This window comes from Atractosteus spatula, chromosome 7, assembly GCF_055471065.1.
Source record: "Atractosteus spatula isolate fAtrSpa1 chromosome 7, fAtrSpa1.hap1, whole genome shotgun sequence".
NCBI classification, from domain to species: Eukaryota; Metazoa; Chordata; class Actinopteri; order Semionotiformes; family Lepisosteidae; genus Atractosteus; species Atractosteus spatula.
In genome coordinates, this window is record NC_142712.1 from 61,242,663 (window position 1) to 61,267,219 (window position 24,557).

Here is a 24,557-nt window from a genome sequence, read left to right on the forward strand (position 1 = left end):
ACTGGCATTACCTGGACAAAATGGAAACGCTTTCGTGTTTTGACTTGGGCCCGCAAAATGAATTTTAATTTAGTGACTTGTAAAACCGTAACAAACCACTAGATGGGGCTGCTGGCTGTTTAGTTGTATGATCAGCGTTTAGAGCCAAGTTGAGGAGAAAAATAAATACGATAAAAAATATTTTTAGTTACTTTAAGAAATATTTTAAAAGGTTTGATCCAGACAGGTGATGTATGACGAGACAAATACTATAACACTAAATGAAAAGCGCACTTGTTGAAAGTCTAAGAAATGCATAATTTAAATGAAAATGTAAGTTTGCATCTTTCTAGTAATCATCCATGTTTATAAATAATCACACGTGAATTAGTTATAATTTTTATCTGACTCTTATATAAAACGAAATGCGCCTGCTGTATATTACACTAGTGATAGGAATACATACTGTTATTTTTTTACGTTGATGTAATGAACAATTTAAAATATTAGCAGTTGTCCTAAAGGTAACTAATCATAGTTAGACCTTATAGCTGCGTCAGCATGCGTAGGCTGCAAAGGAACAAGTAATAGGTTTATTCCATGCTGAAAAAAAGAAGAAAGAGATCACAACGTTTCGGCCGTGGAGCCTTCTTCAGGTGTCAGGTGTCACACCTGAAGAAGGCTCCACGGCCGAAACGTTGTGTTCTCTTTCTTCTTTTTTTCAGCATGGAATAAACCTATTACTTGTTCCTTATTAATAGACCTCTGCATTAGTTTAAAGTTAATGCCTTCATACAGTTACACAGGATAAACATTAAATTTTCTCAATTAAACCTGGATTTTATGTTTCCTAGAACAATTTTATAAACGTCTAATACTCTGTGCTGTACCGAAGTTTGTTTGAATTTTAAAGACTGCTTCCAAGTAAAACGTGCCAACCAGAAAAACAAAATCCTTTTAGGTTTATTTTTATCATACTTTAAGACTTGGGGCCTCTACGTATGAAAGTATATGGTTTCCAACTTACACAGAGCTGACTTTTGTTTAGAAAAAAACGAAGAGAAATAATCTATATATACAAGTAGTCCTGGTAAACTCATGCATCTGTAAGTCAAGAAATGCAGAGATAAAGTGAACTTCTCCTTTTCCGTGTTTTGTGTATGGGAGTGGTTATTTCAACTTTACAGCACCACTGTCTATCCACACCTAAAATTAGACCTTGTCTAGGACTGAAAAAATGCGTCACACATATCTGGTCCGCTACCTCTGTGTCTGAGGCTGGCATACATTTCATTGTCATGTGGTCCTGTGCTGTAGGTACAATAGCTACGGTATTAAACTTTGCTGTGTGAGGCCTTCATTTCTTAACCAAGAGAGGATTCCAAATGGATGCTATTCAGGCACTTTGACTGTGCAAGGGTCACACAAATAGCAAGACTGCAAACCGTCTTAATGAATGTAGGTCGTTTGCATGATCTGTAAACTGGCATGAAGGGATTAAACAGTCTATTTATTATAAGAAAACAAGCGTTTCACTAACAAAACCCAAACCATCCTGAGAGAAGAGGGAAACACCAAAGAAAATATCTGCAACAGGAAAAATACCTCGCCAGTGTGTAGATATTATTGCATGCTGGTACAGATGTTGGCCCACAAATCAGCCCTTTGCCCCTAATTTATTCCTAAAACTTTCTCAAGTAGTGTAGGACTGAATGATGAATTAATCGCATCAGGTTCTGCTTCCTGTGATCTGCGATCACCCTGCTTCTCTGCTTGCCTAGTTTTTACACTCTGAGCTCGGACCTCTTCCCCAAGCCTCGCACCCACACAGGTCTAAAGACCAGCTGCTTCCCTCCCCTCTCTATATGCCTTTCTTGCTGCAATCAAAAACCGTTTCCATCTGACTTACCCTATGCTTTGCTTTGCTCTGCATGTTTTTAAAACCTTTTCCAGGCCACGGAGCTCCAAAGTAGATTTACCTTCAATCACCATTTATTAAATCTCCATCCATTAGAAAAGCATAGCTTCCAGGAGCTGGGTGCATTAAGCCTGATTATAGAGGCTAGGGAGAGGAAAGGGGTCTCTGTGTCAGCACATCGTTGAGTTATTTTCCCTTGCTCTTGTCTCTGTCCCACTGAATGAGAACTCTTCGAAGCGAGAGGGAGGGGGGTAGATCTCTCACTCTTTCCTGCCAAAGCATAACTTCTTGTTCTGTTTTTTTTTTTCCTCTTTTTTTGTCCTCACCTGCCAAACCTGGCTAGAGGCAAGTTCAGCTTATTGCTATGCAGGCTCGGTGTGTCCCTTTGTGACACGCCGTTGGGTCACACATGGAGAGCCGGAGCATCAGAGGGAGGAAGGATGTTGGAAGTCGAGGTGGGAAGTTCCCAGGATCCCTCAGGAGGAGCGGCTCCTTTAAGCGCACCTCCATCAAGCGGACCGCATCGGGGTCACAGAAGGTAGGAGAGGTTTTTTTTCCATCTTACACCATCTTACAGCAAAAGTATACCATGTGTGTCAATGACCAGCAGGAGGCTTTATTATTCATCTACATTTTGATACCTCGTTCTTGCTTTCTGCCTTTTTTTGGGGGGGTGGGGGGTGGAGTTGCAACTGTTGCTCTAGTAGAGTGGCTTCAGGAGGGACTACACATCTGTAGCAAGGTTTCAACGACAGACCCGATAAGCCATGCTCCAGTAATAGCAATCAATAAAAGCACTCTGGCATTAAAAATGATAAGATCGAACCTGGAATTCATTTTTTTTTCTTCAGAAAGCCAGCTTGCGCACCATCAAGACTGCGCCGGGTGGTAAACTTTAGAATCTTTTGGGGTAACGACTGAAGGTCGTTAAAGTGTTTTTCACTTTGGGACCGAGATCCACCATAAATGTCTTTCACCGTCCCCAAATCACGTTCACAAGATCAGACTGCAGTGAGGCCTCAGTTTTTGGCACCTCTCCACAAGTCCATCTTGTTGAAAATGTGAATTCAAATGGTGCAAAGTTGGTGCTGCTTGAGGCAGAAATAAATGGAATAAAAAAAATACACTGACTAGACCTGAGCTGCTTTTGTCTTTACATCTGTACCCCTTGAGTTTATGTTCTATGTACTTGTTCATTCTACTGCTCTGGACTAACTGTGGAGGCCATGACCACAGTGGCGTGCAAGGTGCTGGACTGCCTTTTGACATCTATGGATAGTTGGTTACAGAGGTCACTAGCAGACTATGTACTGTATGTTGAGAACAGAAACTCAATCTGTCATGCGTAACCTGTAAACAAGGAAATCTGTGGACATAACAAAGTTAATGTGTAATTAAACATTGCTCTTCCCTCCTACTTATTTGGAGTAATTTAGCACAGAGGATCAGAAATGACAAAACTTTTTGCCATCTTAATTTTTATTGTGTTTTTACCATCTTTCCATGCACAAGCCCACCCAAAAAACGACAAAGGTATTTTTAAAACTACAGAGCAATGTTAAAAATCAGACATAATGCATCTATTATTCGGAGACTAAGTTGTTTAAAATGATTGGATTCAATTTAGAAAATCTACCTTAATAATACCATTGTATGATTTCATAAGTCATTTGGAATATTGAAGAACTGTTTGCATAATCCTTCATAATCACATAGCAAACCAGCATAAAATAATTATTCATAACATACAGCTAACTCCGTCCGCCAGCCAAATTTTTGCAGATGCTCCTGGTTGTGCAGCTGGAATAGGAATATTTAAAAAAAATGTCTGACAGATCAATGCAATTGTAAAAAAACAGAAATAAATGGTTTCATTTCAGACATTTATAGCACAGTTCTTTAAACAGATCCTATAATCACTAAACCTAATACTTTAAACCTTCATTGTAGATCATTTAGAAAAAAAACGTTTTGTTAAAAAAATTCCATTACTACTTAAATCTTTCATACTTCCAGTCCAGAGACCACCGTGACAAACTGATATTAATCTCAATTAGGAAATCCTGAAATTTCTCTACTACTCCTCATTGATATTTTATAACATAAGGGTCATAAATATTAAATCTTTTCGCCACACACTGCTTTCAGATCTAATGTAATAGAAAAATAGAAATGCACAAAATAACTTGTTGTTCAAATGTGAAAGGAAAATACTGCTAGATATCCAACGTTCATTTTCTTTGGAAACTACAGGGAACAACAGTAGTTTTTATTCCTAATGAATCGGCAATACAAACTGTAAATCAGAAGAATAGCAAAATTGCAGGAAATCATTTTAAAGTTTTGTGTTTTGTGGAGAATTCAGACATACAGTATGTCTTGCAATATTTAATTTGTTTTATGTGCATTGGAATTGGATAGACTTATTATGGAAATAACAACGTGCTAATGTGTTATTCTGATTCGGTTTACTACCTAAGGTGGCCTTTCAAATTATTTCTTATTGCGTTTCTTTTTGAATGCTCAAGGTGTAAAACCAGGAAGTGGAAAGGGGAAGCAATGTATTGTGACAGCAGGTCACTGAGTGTGCTTTCCCTTTGTATACAGTAGAGTGGTAGGGGATGCTTTGGAGAGGTGTAGTACCCCAGTGCAGCTTAGTCACTCCCTCACATTCCATTCCATTGAGCTTTTCAAAGCACGTTCAGTAGTTGGGTGGTGCAGTGGTCAGCATGGCGGGCTTGCAGCACTGGGGCCGGGTTCAATTGCAGACCTGGGGTGCTGTCTGTGTGGGGTTTGAATGTTCCCCCAGTGTTCGTGTAGGTTTCTTCTGACAGTCCAAAGACAGAGTGTACAAGTAGTTAAATTGGTTTCTGGGAAAACTGGCCCAGGTGAGAGCATATACAGTACTGTGCATGTCTGTGTCTGCTTTGTGCTCATTGCTTGCCGGCTCCCAGCTGTGACCCTGAATTGGAAAAAGCAGTCAGAATATGGATGGATGGTTGTTCTGAAGTTACAGATGATTAAGTAGTTAGAAGATAATATCTTTTGGGAATTGTGGTAGGGAATTCCTCACAATATGGAGTGTGAGGAGTCCCAGAAAATAGGAATTATATTAAAAAAAACTTTAAAAAATGTTTGCCCCAAGGACTTCTACAGCCAGTTTTGTTCTAGATTACAAAAGAAAAGTGTTTGTGTCTTCATATTGTCCTGGAAAAGAAATGGACTGTCTATTTTTTTTTGCACTAGGTCTAAGATGTCTGCCTGAAAGTCTGTTCAATAAATTGTTTTTTAGTAAACCATGAACTCACTGGCAGCATTCATTCCTAAAGGGAAGTGAAACTAATCGATGAGATGCTTTCCTATTGAGTATAATACGATTTAAACATCCAGAACATAATTAAGGAGTTCTTTAAAAAGCTCTCATTTTTACCTGCCAGCACAGTCACAACGACCTTAGTGTTTCAAAAGACGTCTTTATAAACTGAAACCAAAATTAATATACTGTAGACAGATATGAAGATAAAAGATAAATAGATAAAATACAGAGCTCAAAGTTAAGCTTTCAGAGTACCAGCCAAAACATTACAAATATCCAGAGCGTAATCCTGGCCTTGCACCCTTGTCTGGTCTCTAGGATGGTTATACAGTCACAAGCTTTGTAAAGAAAGTAGTTCAAGGGACAAACGCAGGTCATGTGAAAATTAGAAGACACTAATGTAGACTGTAGTCGGGCCCCTTTGGTGAGCATGTGAATAACCTTTGAGATAAAATGTATCCATACAATTGACAAATAATGTAATATTTTTGTTTTTAGTTGAAGATGGTAGACAAGAAAACATACCCAAAATAAAAATGCTTTGTGTTAGATGGATGTAAGTTCATACAGATTAAGTGAAGGCTTCTATTCTAGCAGAATCGACTAAATAACGTAACCCCAATTAGAATTTTCCCTTATGAAAGGGAACTCTGACAGTATAAAAACGGACCTAATTTTTTCAGCACTGAGCTATTACGTTTACTAGCTGAGGAAATGTATTGATATTCTCCTCAGCATGGCACTTGGGAATAATGTATACTCTTATTTTGAGATCCTGGCAGAGAAAAAAATGACTCTCAGAAAACTTATAGAATGCAAAGATCTCTATGGTACTATCAAATTAGGAAAAATTAAGAGACAGGAAAGTAACTGATTTTCATATACAATGCATACTTATGTGGTACAATAGGTAGAAAGTTCTCCATATTTTGTGAAAATATAAATATACTGCATTCACTAAAAACTACTTTAAATGTAAGATTTGGTAAAAAGGTGATTTTTACAATTTCATTATAAACAAACCAGTCCTGTTCAATCTATTCTGAAGATTCTAGACTTAACTTTTATCCACAAAATTAAGTGGACCTAGAATATCTGATTGGTTCCCACCAATGATTTCCCTGCTAATGCAAAAAAATATTGGTATACTGTATCTACGGCACTTCTTAAAATATAGCATCACTTTAAAATGATGGCATGGTCAATTTATCACACATTTTCAAAGGCAACACACCCACAATCAGTTTGGATCCTCACATGTAAAAGGCTTAACAGATGACCTATTCTACAAAATATCTCTGAAGCTCACTTTTAAGGACTACAATGCAACATGTGTTCTTTAAAAAATAAGCCTTTTCTCTTCCAGTAATTAGAACAAAGGGATTTCATTTTAAACTCTAGCACAAATTTAGTATGCAGGAAATCTACAAAAAAAAAACTCTCCTGCAATATTTGTAAGAGCATTTTTTGCAGAAAATAAAACATTGACACTTAAGACCTTCCGTACCTTCCTATGTGTCCAGGACACACGGGGCACGAGTAATATCAAGGCCCACACAGCTTTGGCAGGAAGTTATGCTACAGCATGTGAGGACATCATGGCAGTGCTGGGTTTAATCTCTGGTAATGGCCCCGTAGAGGCTCCAGCAGCTGGGAAGGATTAAATCTTTTTTATTTTGTTTTTTCTAAAGTCTGCTTTCATGTGATTAATACGCTAAAATGTATACTTAAAAAAGCAACTGATGACAGCAGAAGAGGTTTGGACAGGCTGGTAAATTTAACTGTGGAATGTCAATATACAGTCTATACAATGCCCTACAAAAGTACTGGAACACTCTTATTTTGGCTTTAGAGTTAAACAACTCGTTTTTGTGATCAAGGAACGAATCTGAATGATAAGCATGTAAATAAAATATATAATATAGATTTTCAATTGGGTAATTCCATGCACATTTGATCATATTTTTTACAAAACATCCTGTACTTTGCTGCAGCTACAGTACTGTGGGTTCTTGCCTATTCTCGGAGTGTTCTGACTTCAACTTGTTCCTCAGCATGTAGAATGCCTGATTCGTTGAATGTAAATCTGGAGATTGACCTGACCACTCTTCACTTTTTTCTTCTTATGAAACACCTAGGTTGCACTGGCCATATGTTTCAGGGCATTTTTATGCTGCTTCATGACGCTCTGTCCATTAAGTATAGAGCCATTGCCTTTTTTCATTAGACCAAGTGTTTAAGCCAACTTCAGAACTCATTCTGCTTCTGCCTTCTTTAGTTACATCATCAATACCAATGAAAGAGACAGTTCTAGAGAAGGCCCAGGCCATACTACACAGATGAACACCTGTCATTTCTTTCTTTCTCTACATGTTTACCTTTCCATCACTTTGGTAAAGATTCATCTTGGTCTCATCTGACCTAAAACATTCAAGCCATTCTTGATTCTAACATTAGATTATGAATATTATCACGGATTGGGTTGTGTTGGAATTAATTTATGCTTCGATGGGATGTACATTAGTAGTAGTGCAGCTACTGTACCAACTCCACAAGCCTTTATAAAAATCTGTATTTTCTTTAATTTAGCTATCAGCAGTGACTGCAATGAAACTCCGTATGGAAACTCCATATGCCCGTATGGTTGCAGGAATTCCCAGTACAGTTTGGTGAAGATTCTAAATGAGTTTTAACACTGAAGTGCATTTTCTTAGTTACCATAAATGTCATATTTAGAGAAGCATATATTTTATTTGATGAGTACATTTTTAGGATTAATCTTTACATTCTACATACAAATGTCCAGATATGAGACAATATTTTTTACACACCTTTAAATTTCCCACACTGTACTTTTTAAACAGGTTTCTGTCTCCCTGGTTCAGCATGCAAAGAGCAGATTTAGAAAGAACCCTTCCACACACACTGATGAAACCCTACATACATTATGAACACACTCATGTGAGGCAGTAATAGACTCATTGTTTCCAACCATAGAACAAAGACAACAGTCACTGTGATAAAGTGCATGATAATCAGAGTGATACACTGGTTTGTTTTCATTAATGTGAATGCAGTGCTTACTCTGAGAGATGCAGCTACATAAAGCATTTGTAAATGTTTTGCCCTTCAGCTTCACAACTGCATGAACGTGTGATTCTGCCATACTCGTGCTATAAATGGAACTATTCATTAAGGAAATAGAAGCATTACACAACAACATAAGTCATAAGAGATCCATGGCTACATTGTTTTTCAGAATGTTGAACAATATTATTACTATTTTATATTGATATACAATAAGTAGGCTTAAACCAAGACTCCCAGAAAAACCTCTATCATATGTTCATTGAAGGACTCTTATAAAAGGAGAAAGGATTCATTTGTTGGTTTGGGTCAAAAATGATCTTAGGTCTTAAAATAATCTCATGCCATTTGGCCACCACACACATCAGGCCAAAGTATTATAAAAATATAGTTTTTATATATTATAATAATATAGTAAAATGCTATAGAGTATTATTACAAACCTTTAGTACTTCACACATGTGTCAACATGGTTGCCAACACACAGTTACTCTTAACAGTCAACATTTCGGGGGAAAGATGTTTGAAACATGTTCATTTTTCAAATAGGTTTTTGGTCAGATAGGTTATTGCTCAGACCACTTTACGGGTGAGTGCTATATTCACAGGATCAATTTGTGTTACAGTTAAATGCTATCCTTCCCTTCAGAAAATAGAAATGGTGGTGACTACTGCTACTTATTTAAAATAAATAGTTTGAAGGCATGTTAGTTTTGTTATGGTAACACTGTATACATGGAAGGATCAAACCATTCCCTTAAAGAACCTTACAGAGGTGGGTACATATTAATACACACCAATGACTTAGGCCAACAACCATCCTGATTTTATTGTAGCTGCCCCATTTTACAAGGTTATTTCCTTATGTCTCAAAAATTTTTATAAAACCTTTTTTTTTTGTTCAAATTTTAAGTTGCTGTCTAGTTTGTGCACTGGGCTTCACAAATATTTGTGCTGAACCATAACGAGGCATTGCCACACTGAAGCTTACATGCTGCATGGGGGCTCCGTGCTTTATCAATCCTTTATTGATCCAGGAAACCCAATTGAGAACAAATTTCTCATTTCAAATGACAACCTGGGGACCCATTTTTAGAGCAGCATGTTCTAATGGAGGGATCTGAGTGAAATTACCTGCTCAGGGGTCCCAGGGCAGCATCCTAATCGAGTTTCAGAACAGACTCCAGAGCTGTGGTCATTCATATCTGCAAAGTGTTCATGCTTACTTTAAGCAACTTGAAAATGGGTTCTGGGTTGTCAACAGAGAGAAGTGAGTCTGCACTCACTACAAAGGCCACCTCCTTCTGATGTAACAGTGAGAAATAAAACAAATAACCCAGAGCCTGCGAAAACCTGAAGTAATACAGAGTTAACAACTGCAGGCCTGGGGATCTCCCCTACCTCTCCTTTATTACTGGGACATGACACAGGTTTAGACCTTGCAAAGATGGCAGCCTTGTCAATGCTTGTGTCGGGGATCGTGGCAAATACTGGTTCAATCTGGGATATGAAATTAGTCGTCCTCAGGAGAATGTGGGGTGGTGATGCTACGCTTGTCCTGTTTCTCATGCTGACAGAGGGGGCCAGTAACATGCGCACAGTAAAGAACAACAAGCGTATATCATTGGCAATGGGTTCCAGAAAGTCAGTTGAGTAGGGTGGTCACTGGAGAGTGACACCTCACCATCCTCACATTGGATAATCCCCACTGGGATACCACATCTGACTGAGGAACTGGGATTGGACGGATTGCTGCATGACACTATTAATTTGTTCATGACCAGGCACCTTCAGGGATGGGAACAGAAGCTGTGTCAGTATTCTGTTACAAAAGAAGCCCCACTGTATCCATTTCTGACCAGTCTAGAAGGTGCAGTCAGACATTCATTACATAGAAAATCCACTTTCAAAACGCACATTACAGACAATTATGATACGTTAAAGTAACTGCAAGTAGCAGCACAGACTAATGTATACAACCTTAAGAATAGATACCTTACCTTTGTATTATGTATACATTGAAGAGCATTCTGTATAACATCTTTATATTTAATTCATGAATTGAAGTCACATGATAGAAGTACATGAAGTTCTTTATTAATAATACTGTCTGGAACGCCAATGATACCACAAGAATAAAAAAAGCAACTAATACATCTTCTCTGGAAGTAACATTAGTGTAGTACTGCAATTCAGTAAAAAGAAGTCTAGCAAATGTTTTATGCTAAAAAATGCAGTGTTAATGCTGTAGCAAGATTTTTTTGGGGAGAGGATATAATCCAAAACTAATCCTAGCTTTTGCTTAAATGAGCCTGTTGTATTTGAATATCAATTTAAAAAAATAACCTTAAAATAAAAGCATATATTGTTGTTAGAAGCAGACTGAAGTAATTCTAAAAATGGTGTTTGGACTGACATTGCAACTCATCTGGATTAAACAAAATTATTTGGTGGATATTTACCTCACTGTACAATTGATGGGTCTTCTTCCATGTAAGTTAAGGACAGAAGTTAAGCGCTCATATTTTTGTTCATATGTCTGTATACTTTAAAGGCTTGACAGAAAATTAAAATATTAAGTCATCAGGTCATACTGCGCTTGTATGTATTAAACCACGGTATCTGATTATATGAAACAAGTTTCAAGTGGAACTGTAAATATGTATGTTACGTGCCCGTTTGTTATAGAAACTATAACATATAATTCATAGTGAAGTGTAGAAAAACTATAAAGTAGAGTAATAAATACATGGTAGGATATATGGTTTTCAATATATGGTTTCAATGTATCATACTGTATGTCATATGATATGTCAACACAATAAGGAGTGACCTGCAATTGACATTTAATCTCTTCTTTGGGGAAATTGTTGTTCAAAGAAGAAATCTTGAAATAAACCTGTCTGGCTACTAAGCATTTATGTGAGAATGTCTTGGTTCCATCAGTAATAGAAAGATTGGTCCTATCGTAGCAAAGTAGACCAAACCCTGATACTCCACCACCCTGCTTGACAGCTGGAATGAGGTTATTTTGTTGAAAAATTTCTTCCTCCAACACATTTCTCCTTGTGGTTCAGGTTCTGACTTTTCTGTCCAGAGAAGATTCTTCCAATAGTCTTGTGGATTGTCCGGGTGCTCTTTGGTGAACCTGAAACAGAGGGCAAAGTTGTATTAAAATAGGAATAGCTGGTTCCTGGCTATCCTCCAGTGAACCACCATTCCTGTTCAGGCTTTCTCTAATGGTTGAGGCATGAACACTGACATTAGCTACAGCAAGAGATGACTGCAGATCCTTATATCTGAGGATCCTGGATAATTTTTCAGATTTCTCTTAAGCAGATCTTGGCTGGATGACAGGTTCTAGGGAGAGTCACTGTGATCCTGAATATTTTACATTTGTAGGCTATCTGTCAGCCAGTGGATGGAAATCTGTTTTGATAATGGCATGGAAGTGTTTCCACTTACCTGTATGGTGAAGACAAGACTCACACAGATTCTGCCCATTATTTACGACAGAGCTGCTAAAACTCTTACAAATATTTAACCACTTAATTCTAATTGCCTCTTTAATTGTGCTCAGTAAACTGGGGATTCACTTATTATTTCACCATTATATCTCACAGAATATTGGATTGGTAAATGTACTGTTAACAGGTTTATACAGGATATGTATAACCCTTTTGGTTATTTAAGAAAAGACTAGTTTTGCTTAAACAAAGGTTTACAAACGTTTTCTCTGGCTGTGTAGGCCTGAGAAACCTGGTAACAAAACAATTCTTTCTTTATTAATCTCCCCTTTCCAGATTCTACCACCTCCCCCATGCTTTAAAAACACATCTCATGACTGCTTCTGGTCTCTGAGTTAATTCATGACATGTTGTAGGCTACTCATGTGAGGGCTAACAGGATTTTCAAAAGCATGAGGACAATCGGCCTTTTAGAAACAAGCTAAAAACAGGAAACTAGGCAATTCTTCTGAATGATGAGCTCCTCTCTGAATGCTTTTTGGATAAAATTCAAGGTTGGGAAAGAAGAGACTGAAATTTAAATTTAGTCATGTATACATTGTTACATACACCTATATTTCTTTCTCTTACCTTTCTTGAGTAATTTATAGCTAATGAACTTCAGCAAATTCCAGTTTTATACATACAAACACAAAAACCGTTCAGTTTTCCCTTGTCACAGTTCATTAGGGCCTGATGTCACTCATTCAATTTAACCGCTCAGTGGAGCAGATTCAATTAGGAATACCTTTTATCTTCTCTCCCAATGACATAAAATTCCACATAACTTTGCCAGCGTCTGTTTTATCTAATTTAGTTAAAATGAACTTTGATCAGGTCCTGGTGAACAAGGTAGTAGTGTCATTCTCTCCTTATGCAGCACGTAGAGCTCAGACTTCTTGGCAAATCAAAGTTTATGCTTTTTAAGATCACAAAGAGAAACAACCATATCTGTTTATGGTCACCACACATGTTCTCTAAATTTATAGTTATTCTATAAATTCTTTCAGCTTGCAGTTTTGCAACTTTGCAGCTGATCTGCATTCAAAAACTAATTAAAAAATTATATCAGTGGTCATTCAAGTTAAAGGTAAATGACAGCATTTTGACTAAGCATAAACAATACTCTCTGATAATCCCCTGACCATATCAGCACACATCAGCCCACTGAATAATGAGATACCTACAGTATTATAACTCAATATACGTCAAAGGCAAAAGTTGATGGATTATTTTCATCAGGGTTCTGGATCGATCCAGATGTTACTCCTTTTATAAAGTGAGGGTTAGGTTAGTCTTAGTGAGTTCCAGGTGTCCTACTTCATCTCAGGTTAGGGTGAGACACTTACTGGACAGTTTTTCCACGGGATGTATCAGAACACTAAAAAAGTAGTAACTTTGACTTTAGTATTTACTCAGAAGATGGAACTGAAACAGAATACACCAGGAATTTTTCCTGACATTGCAAAAACAGCCCTTCAACATTATACGTTATACATGACACATAAAGAACAAGTAAAGGTTTATTCCATGCTGACATTCCATGTTTATTCCATGTTCCTTTGCATCCTATGAATGCTGACGCAGCTACCTACATGAAATACATGACACATTGCCTGTGGTCTCAGATACTGTCTTAAATTTATAGTTAAGACATAGAGATAGTTCAGTTGTAGGGATATTTCAAAGTGCTTTACAAAAGTAATCACCCCCTTTCTAAGATGTTCCATTTAGTTTAATTAAAATGATGTATACAAATCCTGCTTAATATCCCATCAAGTGAATATTTTTAATCAAAACTTCAATGCTCCAACCAAACACTTTTATGGGTGAAAGAAGTTACGTGTCAGTAAAAACAGCAAAGAAACATCAAAATCTTAAATATGTTGAGTTCATACTGTACATATTCACCCCTGAGTGAATTCTTTGTGTAAAAAATATCGTATTATTTTTAATTAAAATATCTAATTATTTTTAGTTGTAGCTGTTTTGTTATTTTATTGTTTCTATTAATATGTAGGAAAAAGTACTTGTTTCACAGTACTGGTAGTTCAAGACATAAATGGTTTTCACAAGCTTTTATTATAAGTTAAAATAATTCTTATCTGGAGAGTTCCCATTAAAATACATTTATTAGGCAGACAAGTATTTGTAACTATTTTTTACCCCAAAAAAGTATCATTCTGAATATGAAATGTTACTTGTGATAGTATGAACAAGATTGAACAGTGTCGTGACTGATCCTTGATGGGTCTGTGAACTAGTCTTTGTGAACTGCTTTACACTCCATTAGTAAGTTTACGACATACTATATCTGGGTAAGATGAAACAGTGGTGTCTCTTAGTGAAAATAAAAATCTGCTTAGGACAGGAAATCTGGTTATTGAGGTAGTTTGAAAAGCCGGAAGAAAAATCCTATTTTGTTCTTACAGTACACAATCATCCTTTGTGTTGAACAGTTTTCTCACTCATTTGATACAAAAATATAAAACAGCATTCATTGTTAACATGCAGCAGTAAGTCCTGTTAATTTGCTTTATGGATACTAAATCTGATTCCAGGGTATTTCATTTTAGTTCTTGGACATTTTTACAGCTCAAATGAGCCTCTAACAAGGTTACTTGATGCTTGCTGGATTTCAGTTTTAATTGCTGTGGATAATGAGTTTAAGTAAGCTGAAATAAGTGCGTCATACTGTTCAGCCCTCTCTGGAAGTGCTCTTTGTTTTCTGCTGCTGTAATTAACAGCAGTCCACGTGTGTTCCATCGGAGCAGTCACAGGCCCACGCAGCAGGAATAGCTCATTTTTCCAGGATTTGGCATTCTGACACCATCATATTTCTCAATGCAGAAGAAAGCAGTCAACTAAACTTGTTTCCCTCTTTGGAAAAGTGATGAAAACTACATTGAATTGCTTTTAAAACTGAATAAAAGAGGCAATGCTTACCAGCCATGTTGTTGGAAGGGATAGATGAGCCGAGGGGCCTCCTCTCATTTGTAACATTCATGTTCTGTGAAGGTTTAAGCAGTCCCGGTTCAAGTTTTCCCTCACCTGACTCGCATTTTGCCTTTTTCTCTGTTAGGTAGTTCCATTTTTACATTACTTATTTTAACCTGTAAGTATTATAATATAATAAGTACTTATTATAAGTAAAATAAGTAATTTTAACCTGTTAAAATAAGAGCCCTGTAACAGGAAATAATATCTATTTCATCTTCAGGGTTATCTGAGGAACTGTAAAACAAAAAATTAAAGCTGCTTATTTAAACCTAAAGACAAGAAAAATCAAAGTCTGAAACAACGTCTCGTACAACTAAACATTTCCTGTGAGATCTGGAAATCTGGCAAGCCATTGAATTCACAATCCTCTTTGTGGGGAACTAAGAATTCACGAATTTAAGAATATTTTGTTTTGTTTTCAAAAGGAAACCTTTCTGTTTTGCATTTTGACATTATCAGCTAGGTATAAAAGTCACTCTTTCCCAGACCAGTGCCTTTCCCAGCTGTTGTATGGAAGACTGCACTCAGAGCTCAATGAACCTTCATAATGTTGTGAGCAGAGAGGGAAATGAACTGGGCTTCAAATCTGCCAACAACACCCTGTTTAGTTCTCCTTTACAGTGCATTGCATTTGTGAAGGGCTGCCTGTCTGAACCATAAAAGGAATACTTCTAGGGGCAGGATGTTGTTATAACTCTTTCCATTACATTGGCATTGACCAAGAGAGTAGAAGGAAAACATAAGGAGAAGAAATCCAGAAGCCAGACCCCTTATATAGGCACAGGTGAAACAGAGACAACTCCCTTTAATTATTATCTCAGACTGCTGTAATACGCTATTTTACTTATCATTTACTTGTCATAGCCCAGCCTGTCTTAGCAGTCAATCTACTTTCCAGTTAACAAAATTCCCCCCTTCTCCCTTCTCCCTTCCCCCAACACACCTTGTTAATGCCTCTGGAGCTCTCATACACTGGGAAGGTAATCAGTTCAATCTACCATTTTCTCAGTAACCTTCCTGACATGTGCAATCCCTACCTTTTGATGCCCATGAGCTGTGGCTATTGGCAGTTGGGCTGAAACTGTCTCGGACAGCTGTCAAGTCACATAATGGTTGTGCTTGTGAAACAACACCAACGTCCTTCAATTGATTACCCATGTGAGTGCCGTTACATGTTTGATCCTAATGCGTACATTGGGCTACTGGTTTTCTGTGTTGATTTTCTGAATACACACTGCCCTTTAGAAAATAATTGATACTTTTAAAGAAATCAATATGTTCCAATTTCAAAAAGGTACAGTGGGTTTTGGAACTTGTCTTCAAATCATTAGCATTTTGTTATATTTCTAGACTTCATGCAGTTATTTGGGTATATTGTATTGAAATAGGATTTATCAGAAGATGTCTTGTTCAGCATGTGAAATAAAATAACCAAAATGCAAATGTAAATATAATGAAGATTGTTGGAGGAATGACAAATGATAGAAAGCAGGCTCAGGTATATCGCCTATTAGCTACAGTGTGTTCCTATAACAAATATGGCAAACACATGAACTTAAGAGTAACCAATCTTGTTTTATAATGAGCAGATTTGAATTTCAAGACACATTTGACTGCAACCATGTTTTTCTGCTGTTCAACACCGGTACAAAGAGAACACTAACTTCTTTTGAGTCTCCTTTGTACATCGCAGTGTATAAGCAGAATAATACAAGACAGTATCGTTAGCATTACTACAGTGTAAAGATAGATTAGGTGCTTTATAATGTACCTGCAGTAAAAAGGTATTGTTCTGAGGACTAGATTTCCTAAGTGTAAATGCCCTTTAAATGATACCATGCTAGATTTTGTCACAAAATCCCAGCTTGCCCTTTCCAGAATTGCCAAGAATGTGCAGTATACATTTTCTGTCCAGGTCCTCCACTAATGGAAAGTCCAACTAAAATGCAGCAATAATTTTTCTAATTATCCTGGAAAAGTTTGCTTTTATGAATAAAGTTGTTAAAGGCTTGTGGTCTGTTCCAACATGTCACACTGATGAAACTTTTCTGAGCTCCTTGTGAGGACTTGCCTCAGTGTATCAAGCATAAGATTCTAGTATCTAGCAACTTTTATGAAACAGCAACACATGAAGCAGAAAGAGTTTGGTTCTTTTTCCTTTGTATAAGAAACAACACTCTGAAATAACACACATCTTAAACAGGTCAGCAGGAAATGCTAACAGGTTCTCACAGTTTACAGTCTGATTTTCTTGTTTACTGTTCCACATATTCAGTATGTGATTTGTGTACAGAAGTTTATATATTTATATATATTATATATTTGTCTCCCTGTTTTTTCTTTCAGAAAATCAGGCACCTACTAAACTAAAGTAGTTCAACTAAAGTGAACCTGAAAATACCCTAAAGCCTGAGAATCTAACTTAAATATTTAAACTGTATTTTTATACATTTTGTATACATCATCGTCAACAGAATACATACTTTTCCAGCAAACCTAAGCTATTTAACATACTATAGTGTTCATGTTCATTGTTTACTGCCTTCTTTAGTCAGGTCTTATTGGCCACAACATAGCGAGTGGAAGAAAAAGGCTACAATTATTTTGTTTTGAGTTTTGGGGTGACCTTGCCTCTCCTGGGGCCCAGTCATTTCTCATTTTCAAAGAATGGAGAGTTGTAGTCTTAACGAGGTCTCTTTGAAAAGAATGGCCTTGTCCAATTGTTTCAATTATGCAAATCGGGTTGAAATCGAAGCAGTGTGTGTGTGTGGGTGTGTGAGTGGGTGGTGGGGAGGGGGAACTTTCAAATTAAAAGTTGGAGGCCTTATTAATTTCCTCCCCCATCTTGCCCCGGTGCAAACTGAACTTTTTTTTTCCCCATCGTCTCCTTGCAAAACAACGCTGGACACTGTTGAGACGGGAAAGAAATGCAAAGTTTAACAAATTGGAGATTATGGTGGCTATCAAAGTAGACTTGTTGTGCCTTGTTCCAGCGAGGGGATAAAATGTCCTGTGGGCATGGGGATGGGTCATGGGACTCCCAAAAGGATTACCTTGAACTGGAGTCATAAGACTTGTCCGAACAAAGAGCCTGCTCACATGCTCATCATATGAACCGCTCTTCATAAAGTGATGAAGCTTGATGTCTGGTGGGATTCGAGGAGCTTCACAGACTCTGGGAACAAGGAGCTCCAGGAAGACTGGCCAAGCTACTGCAGCTGGGAGAGAACGGGGGAAAGAGCACTTAAACTCCCACTTCGGCATTAAAATTCAAATTTCAGTTTGCACCGAAAGGGCCTTTCACACAGTGACAAGGTAGGCTACATCAGAATGTCACGGAATATATTGGTTCTTGGTGTTTATGATTTGAAAGGTAATCCAGAGGTTGATTAATAAGTTTGCTTTATTTGATTTAGAAATGCCTAACAGTTGGGAAAAATAATTACAATCCAAATTCAGGAACAATTAGTCCAAATGCCAAAGAATAGCTAAAAACTCCCAGTACTGTAGTTCAGAAGTCCTATCATTTACTTTCATATTTCTGGTGATCATCATGATTTTGATGACTGTCTAGGAAACAGTCATATAGTATCATTACTACTAATCAAAGTAATGTGAGGAATACTTACTCAAGTAACAGGTAAACTGAAAAAGTGTTTGTGAAAACCATACTGGAACATTTTCAGCATCTACATCATTCTTGTACAATGTTTACAATATGCAAAATTGTCACCTTATTGTGTCTTGTGTGGTATCAAGGCCTTTTTGTAATTTTAAAAAGATTACAGCAGCTATTAATAACAAAAAAGAATAAAAAAAACAGTACAGTACAGAGTTGGGATGAAAGAAAGAGGTGGTGGTGTTTTTGTGTTTTCATAAATATCTTTCTAAGAGATTAAAACTGAAAGGTATACATTAGGATAGCCTTATCACTGCCTTAGCATGGATATCAATCCTAGTTCATTTTTGCCTTTGTTAAGCTTTTGATAAAGTTGTTCTGCTTTAGCAACAAGAATCTGCAACAACCCACAACAAATCTACCATACCATAATCTACCATTTATTTCTGAAATCATGTTTTTTCATGAATTTGTGAAGACAGCGCAGAACCTGCTTACCAACTTAAAATAACTAAAAAGGCTGAAGGTGAGGATAGATCAAGTTAAAATAAAATTGTAGTCTCCAAACCCTAACTTTTTATTTGAAATTTGAGCTTTAAAGTTTTGGTGATAGAGTCACTAGCTTTTGGTCCACATCTCCATTTGTACTTCTTTATACCATCTGACAGGCAGTAGTCATGAATAAATGGCATCTCTCTTTATTCAGGAGCAGGTGGGAACTGTGACGTGCTCCTTCTCATGGAATTTCTCTCAGTCTCCTTTGTCAGCCATAACCAAACTTCCAGAAGAAATTTGCTTCCAGATCTTTGGGTTTAATTAGCGCCAAACAAGACACAAAAGGCCAGACAGATATTGCTTTGAAGTGTGGCTATTTTTGACTAGCACTGGAAAAAGATCAAAATACCAGCTCTTGGGGGAGCTAACAGATTGATTAAGAATGCAGCTTTTGTTGTTTTTTTCATGACTTAAAAAAGATGTGGTTCAATGCAATATAACTATAAACCTGCTTTAATAACTACACTTCTAACAAAACATGATCTCCAAAGAATTGTTGAAGTGCTTGTGTGTATTGTACTTGTTTTTATTCCATATTATTTCATGCTTAGTCATAGCTATTACAGTAGTTAGCAACAATGTTGCTTAAATTTCATCCACCTCCTAGTTCTACTGCTCTCTTGAAGTAGTTATTTTACGATGAAAGGTATCAGGGGATTTTTTAGTTTTGGTAAGGTATGAACTTTTTTATGTTTAAAGTTTTTCATCCAAATTTGAAATATCTCAGAAATGTCTCTTTAGAAGGCACAATGTTCCAGGGCATGGCTCTATCGAATTTAAGTGTCAGACTCCCAGAATATGAAATCAGATTTATAATAATTTTAATTTATAATTTATCAAGCACAGATAAGTACGGATATTGTTTCCAAAGGAATGTAAAATCGCTTTAGTTGGATATTATCACATTTATGGGACTATATTAAGGTCATATTAATATATACAGTGTATATATATTATTTTCATATAATGTTTATTAGTGGCATTTGTAACTTGTTATCCTAAACCATCTTTGTCATGGCATAAATTATGGCATCTCATCGGGGCAGCTGCAAAACTTCTGTCACAATGAGAAAGCATGTAAATGATACTGGATCCTGCAACCAACACAGATAAAGGTGCTGGAGGTATCAAACGCTAACACATAGCATATGCAGGTTTACAAACTCAGTGCTGGTACTGACAAAGCCGATCCTATTTCACCTTTGCCAGTACAAGGGAGCACAATGAACCCCTTAGTAAGATTGCACAGGCATTGGCTCGAGCTAAACAACGCAGACTATGAACGCTGTCAGGGTTTCACTATTTCTTTCACTTAAGTTTATTATTAAAATACAATTCATCATCTTGGAAAAACCAAGATTTCTGTCAGCTCTAGCCTTCACAGTCCAAAGCTGTGCTTCATTAGTTCAGCTTCACAGACTGCACACAGGGATAACACAATATGATATGGCTACTAAAACTCCAGTTTGTGTTATTACTTAAAGGATTTTCACATCTAGATTCATTCATTCATAAAACTTATCTATAACAAACATGATTTAATTGCCTGGTTACCATTGCAGAAAAAGACTTCCAAAATAATTTAGAGTACAGAAAAATATGTTACAAACTTTTTTGCAGTAGTAGCCTTAAAAGAGGAGAAAAGTTTTTTGGGGGGGTTCATGTTTTTAGCAGTTGGCAATGATATCAATGATTACATTCATTGAATGAACGCATGAAACTGAAAATACACAGAACAAGTCAGTAAATAAAAGCAACGTATGAATATGCACATATATTTTTCTAACTATCTGTTGATGCTACGACCAGCACTTGTCTTCAGAAAATTAATCTGCAGTAATCCAGAGTGAATGCTTTTTACAAAGCGGGCGCTGCAGGGAGCTCACTATCACAGCTTCCGCCGTGAGAGTGATGTTAATCACTATAGCTTAATAATGTAAGTCATTAAAAGTAACTGGCTTTGCACATACAGTACATTTTTTGGTAGATTTATACAAATATCTATTTGCTGGTATATATGAGAAGGTTTTCAGCTAGGCACTCCAGTGTCTGCTTAAGTATTTATGCAGGATTATAATCAAGCTTGGAGTAAGAGGATTACAAGATCAAGGACACTGAAACTTGTGTGCACTAAAAGCAGAACTTGGAGTAATTATTACACTAAGATGTATGTGTCTGTGTATATACAGACATGGAGAACTCCTACAAATACAACTAATTGCCTGGTCTGAGCAGCTGCACTCTTGAGTGTCAGTGAAAAAAACAATCATAATGTTGGTCTTTCTAGAGATGAATGTTGAAAAATTATTTTGGGCCTTGTTGGCAAGCCATAACTTATATTTCAGAAAAGGGAGGCAGTGAGATGGTAAAACACTCTGCCATTCATTAGCAAAAATCGCTGGGCTGTTCAAGTTGTCAGCTGTAAGGCTACAGGACCTTGGGTTATAAAGAATGATTTGCTTTGCAGACGTGGTTTCAGTATTATGCTCGTTAAATGTTACTCAAAATACCAAGTTGCATTAAGTTAATTAATTAAATATGGGTGTGTTTTGGTGTAACTACAGTATGCATTTGTATATCAGCCTTCTTGAGAAAGTGCCTCACTGCAGAATTTTGGAAAGCTTTAGTTTTCTGTCTCTTTCTCTCTAAGGATGGACACTCAGAACTAAAGTAAACTTCTGCTGGGTTTTCTTTTGTTTCATTGTTCCTACAGGGCCAGAAGGCTTGGATAGAGAAGACTTTTCAAAAAAGAGAATGTATTCAAGTTTTTCCTAACAACAAAGACCCAAATAGGTATGTAGACTAATCATGCTGTATACTCATGTAAAGCTATGGTGGACTGGCTTCCAGTAAAGTATAAAATACAATTCATAACTTAGTCATTAATTTTATTATTCTAATTTGGTCAATATTTAAAGGGGGTGTTTTATTACTGTGTGAATTCCCCACAACACTTCATCAGTTGTAATTGTATGTATTACAACAGTACTACTGCAGACTCCTTGCAGACTCCTTATTACATTTAAGGTCTCATAAAACACACAACCACATTGGTGTATTGTTCCATGATTCAGGAAATCCCAGATATGGTAAATTATCCTAATGAGACATCTCACACAGGCTTCAAGTTAAAAGCAATTAAAATCAATAACGCTTTTGAAGGTGTACAGCTGTAGTATAAGAATAGCCCAGTAAATCCACAAATGCAAAATTAAAATGTTCTAGATGAGCATTTCTTTCTTTAAATTACCCAAAAGAGCAAAATGGTGTTTTTTTTTTGAAGGGTTTCATATTATTTAAAATTTGAAACCTTTAGGTCAAAATGAAGATGTTTGGACTCCATATAATTAAAAGAAGGAAGGCATTTGTTTAGTAGGTACTGTATAGCAAAAGGAGCACATTAGGTGGCATAGTGCTGACCTCAGTGGGTGAAGAAAGGCTGCCAGTAGCTTGGCTCTGTGTGTGTGGCAGCACGTATCTGCTGTAAGGGCAGTGACACACAAAGATATGAAAGAGGCAGTTCTGACTGATGTTACATCTCTTCCAAATCGTTCCTTTTTGTCTTCTCTTTCTTGCCTTTCCTGCCTTTATGCTCAATTTCCACAGCTTCTTATTAAAAACTGCAAAGTCTTTTAGAAAGCAAAACTTTGTTTCATTTCACATCATCTTCCAGGAAAAAAGACACCACCTGATTTATTGTTTGGAACCCTAAGAAAAGAATTCACCAGAGCACACAGATCTTGTATCATTACCTTTTGATCAGTAACATGCAGTACTTACCCTCAGAAACATTGAACAGGTACTTGGAATGTACACAGTCATGGCAACTGAGTCCTGTTTCTACATAATCAGAACTTCCTTCAATATTAAAGTGCAATTTCCAGAGTTTACCAGGGTTTAACTGTATTACTGAAACAGCCATAGATCTTCATTCTATATTATACTTCTAAATACTTAAATCTTTACATACAGTACTTTGGGATGCTGACACTACCAGTTTCATAAGAAGTAGGACAAATATTGTGTTGTTGTTATTATAATTATGAAAAGATTAGCTGACATTTTAAACTAAGCAGCTTACAAAGATTCCAATAACCTCTGCAGTTGTATTTACTGGAGAAACCTTAATAAGCGCCAGTGATGTCCCCCAGGATTTGAGACATAACCACGTCTCCAAAATGGCTTGTACAGGCATGTGCTGCTCTGTCTGTAGACACAGGAGCCTCTTCTAACTCCAATCCCAATGTGTCCCATTCAGATGCTGCTGTGGCCTTCTAATCAGTCAACACCTGGCTGTTCTCCCTGGGTCTGTATCAAGCAAGGGCGCGGAGGAGAGCAACCAGCTCGTGCAGGCTGACCCCCAGGCGGAGAAATGGTCTGTCAGCAAACACACACAGGCCACCACTACCGACGCCTATGGTATCATCGAGTTCCAGGGAGGAGGCCATTCCAACAAGGCCATGGTAGGGGACACAGCCCTCATCACACTTGCCACACTGTGCCCAGACCCACCTCCGTCATTCGAAACACCCCTCAAGCAGGCTAGTGCTGCCGATTTGGGAGATAGCACACAAGAGCTGCTCATGCGAAGAACGGCTTGTGGAAGATGATTGTGCGAGTAATTGAGAGGTTTGCCGATGGTTTGTAATACCCACATATATTCTAAAGGGGTCGTGTTCAAGTAAATATTCAGTATTTGTCATGAAAATATTCTACAGAACATAAATTTGGAGTTCTTTGAAATACTTACATTTTCCTACCCGTAGCGTACTCTTGCTGCGGGGCATCTAGATGGACAATCCCTCAGGGTTTAGATAACGCTCTGTTTTTGGCGTTCCTGGTTGTGTCTCAGTATATCAGGGTATCCTATGACTCTAAGCCTGACAACCTGCTTCACCTGATGGTGAAGGACTGGCAGCTGGAGCTGCCCACCCTCCTCATTTCGGTCCACGGGGGCCTTCAGAACTTCGACTTGCAGCCCAAACTCAAGCAGGTGTTCGGAAAAGGCCTGATCAAAGCTGCCATGACAACGGGCGCCTGGATTTTCACCAGCGGAGTCAGCACGGGTAGGTACCTTCCACACCCATCTCCTTCTTATTCTCTACTGTGCAGTTAGGTAAGAGTCGTGGGTATAGAGGTTAAACTGCTCTTGCTAAGCCCACAACCACGCACTTTAATAGGCACAAGAGTCTGCTGTAATCAATGCTGCTTTGAATGACACAGCAGGGGGTCAATCTGAATTTGAACAGCATTGGTAACAATCAGGGTCTCCCTCAAGATACTGTGGGAAAGACTTGCCTGATCCACATTGCCTTCTAATGAGTCTCCTGATTGGAGTAATCCCTCACAGAAGGAAAGATTTCTCCTTACACTTGTTCTGCCAACCCATGGATTATGTCTACTCCCATGCTAATGATAACAGATTTGTAATTAATAATTCGAATGCACACATGGGAAAAGTACTCTGAAGTACTAAACATTGATAATAGTACTAAATGTACCAAAAGTGTTTTTTTATGAAACTGCTTAAGTATGGTGGACGCTGTTGATTAAATGGAACTGAAAAAAGAAAAAAGG

At 37.4% G+C, this 24,557-nt stretch overlaps 1 protein-coding gene across 1 annotated transcript in view; it reads left to right on the forward strand.

The window, feature by feature from the left end:
• The first annotated feature begins 2,306 nt into the window (after window positions 1-2,306).
• Window positions 2,307-24,557, forward strand: part of LOC148831565 (transient receptor potential cation channel subfamily M member 1-like) — a 46,897-nt gene continuing 24,646 nt past the window's right edge. Inside the window, exons 1-4 of the mRNA XM_088920034.1 lie at window positions 2,307-2,435; window positions 21,694-21,773; window positions 23,239-23,443; window positions 23,833-24,046. Of these exons, the coding sequence (XP_088776160.1) occupies window positions 2,307-2,435; window positions 21,694-21,773; window positions 23,239-23,443; window positions 23,833-24,046 (628 nt within the window). The remainder of the gene's footprint in view (window positions 2,436-21,693; window positions 21,774-23,238; window positions 23,444-23,832; window positions 24,047-24,557) is intronic.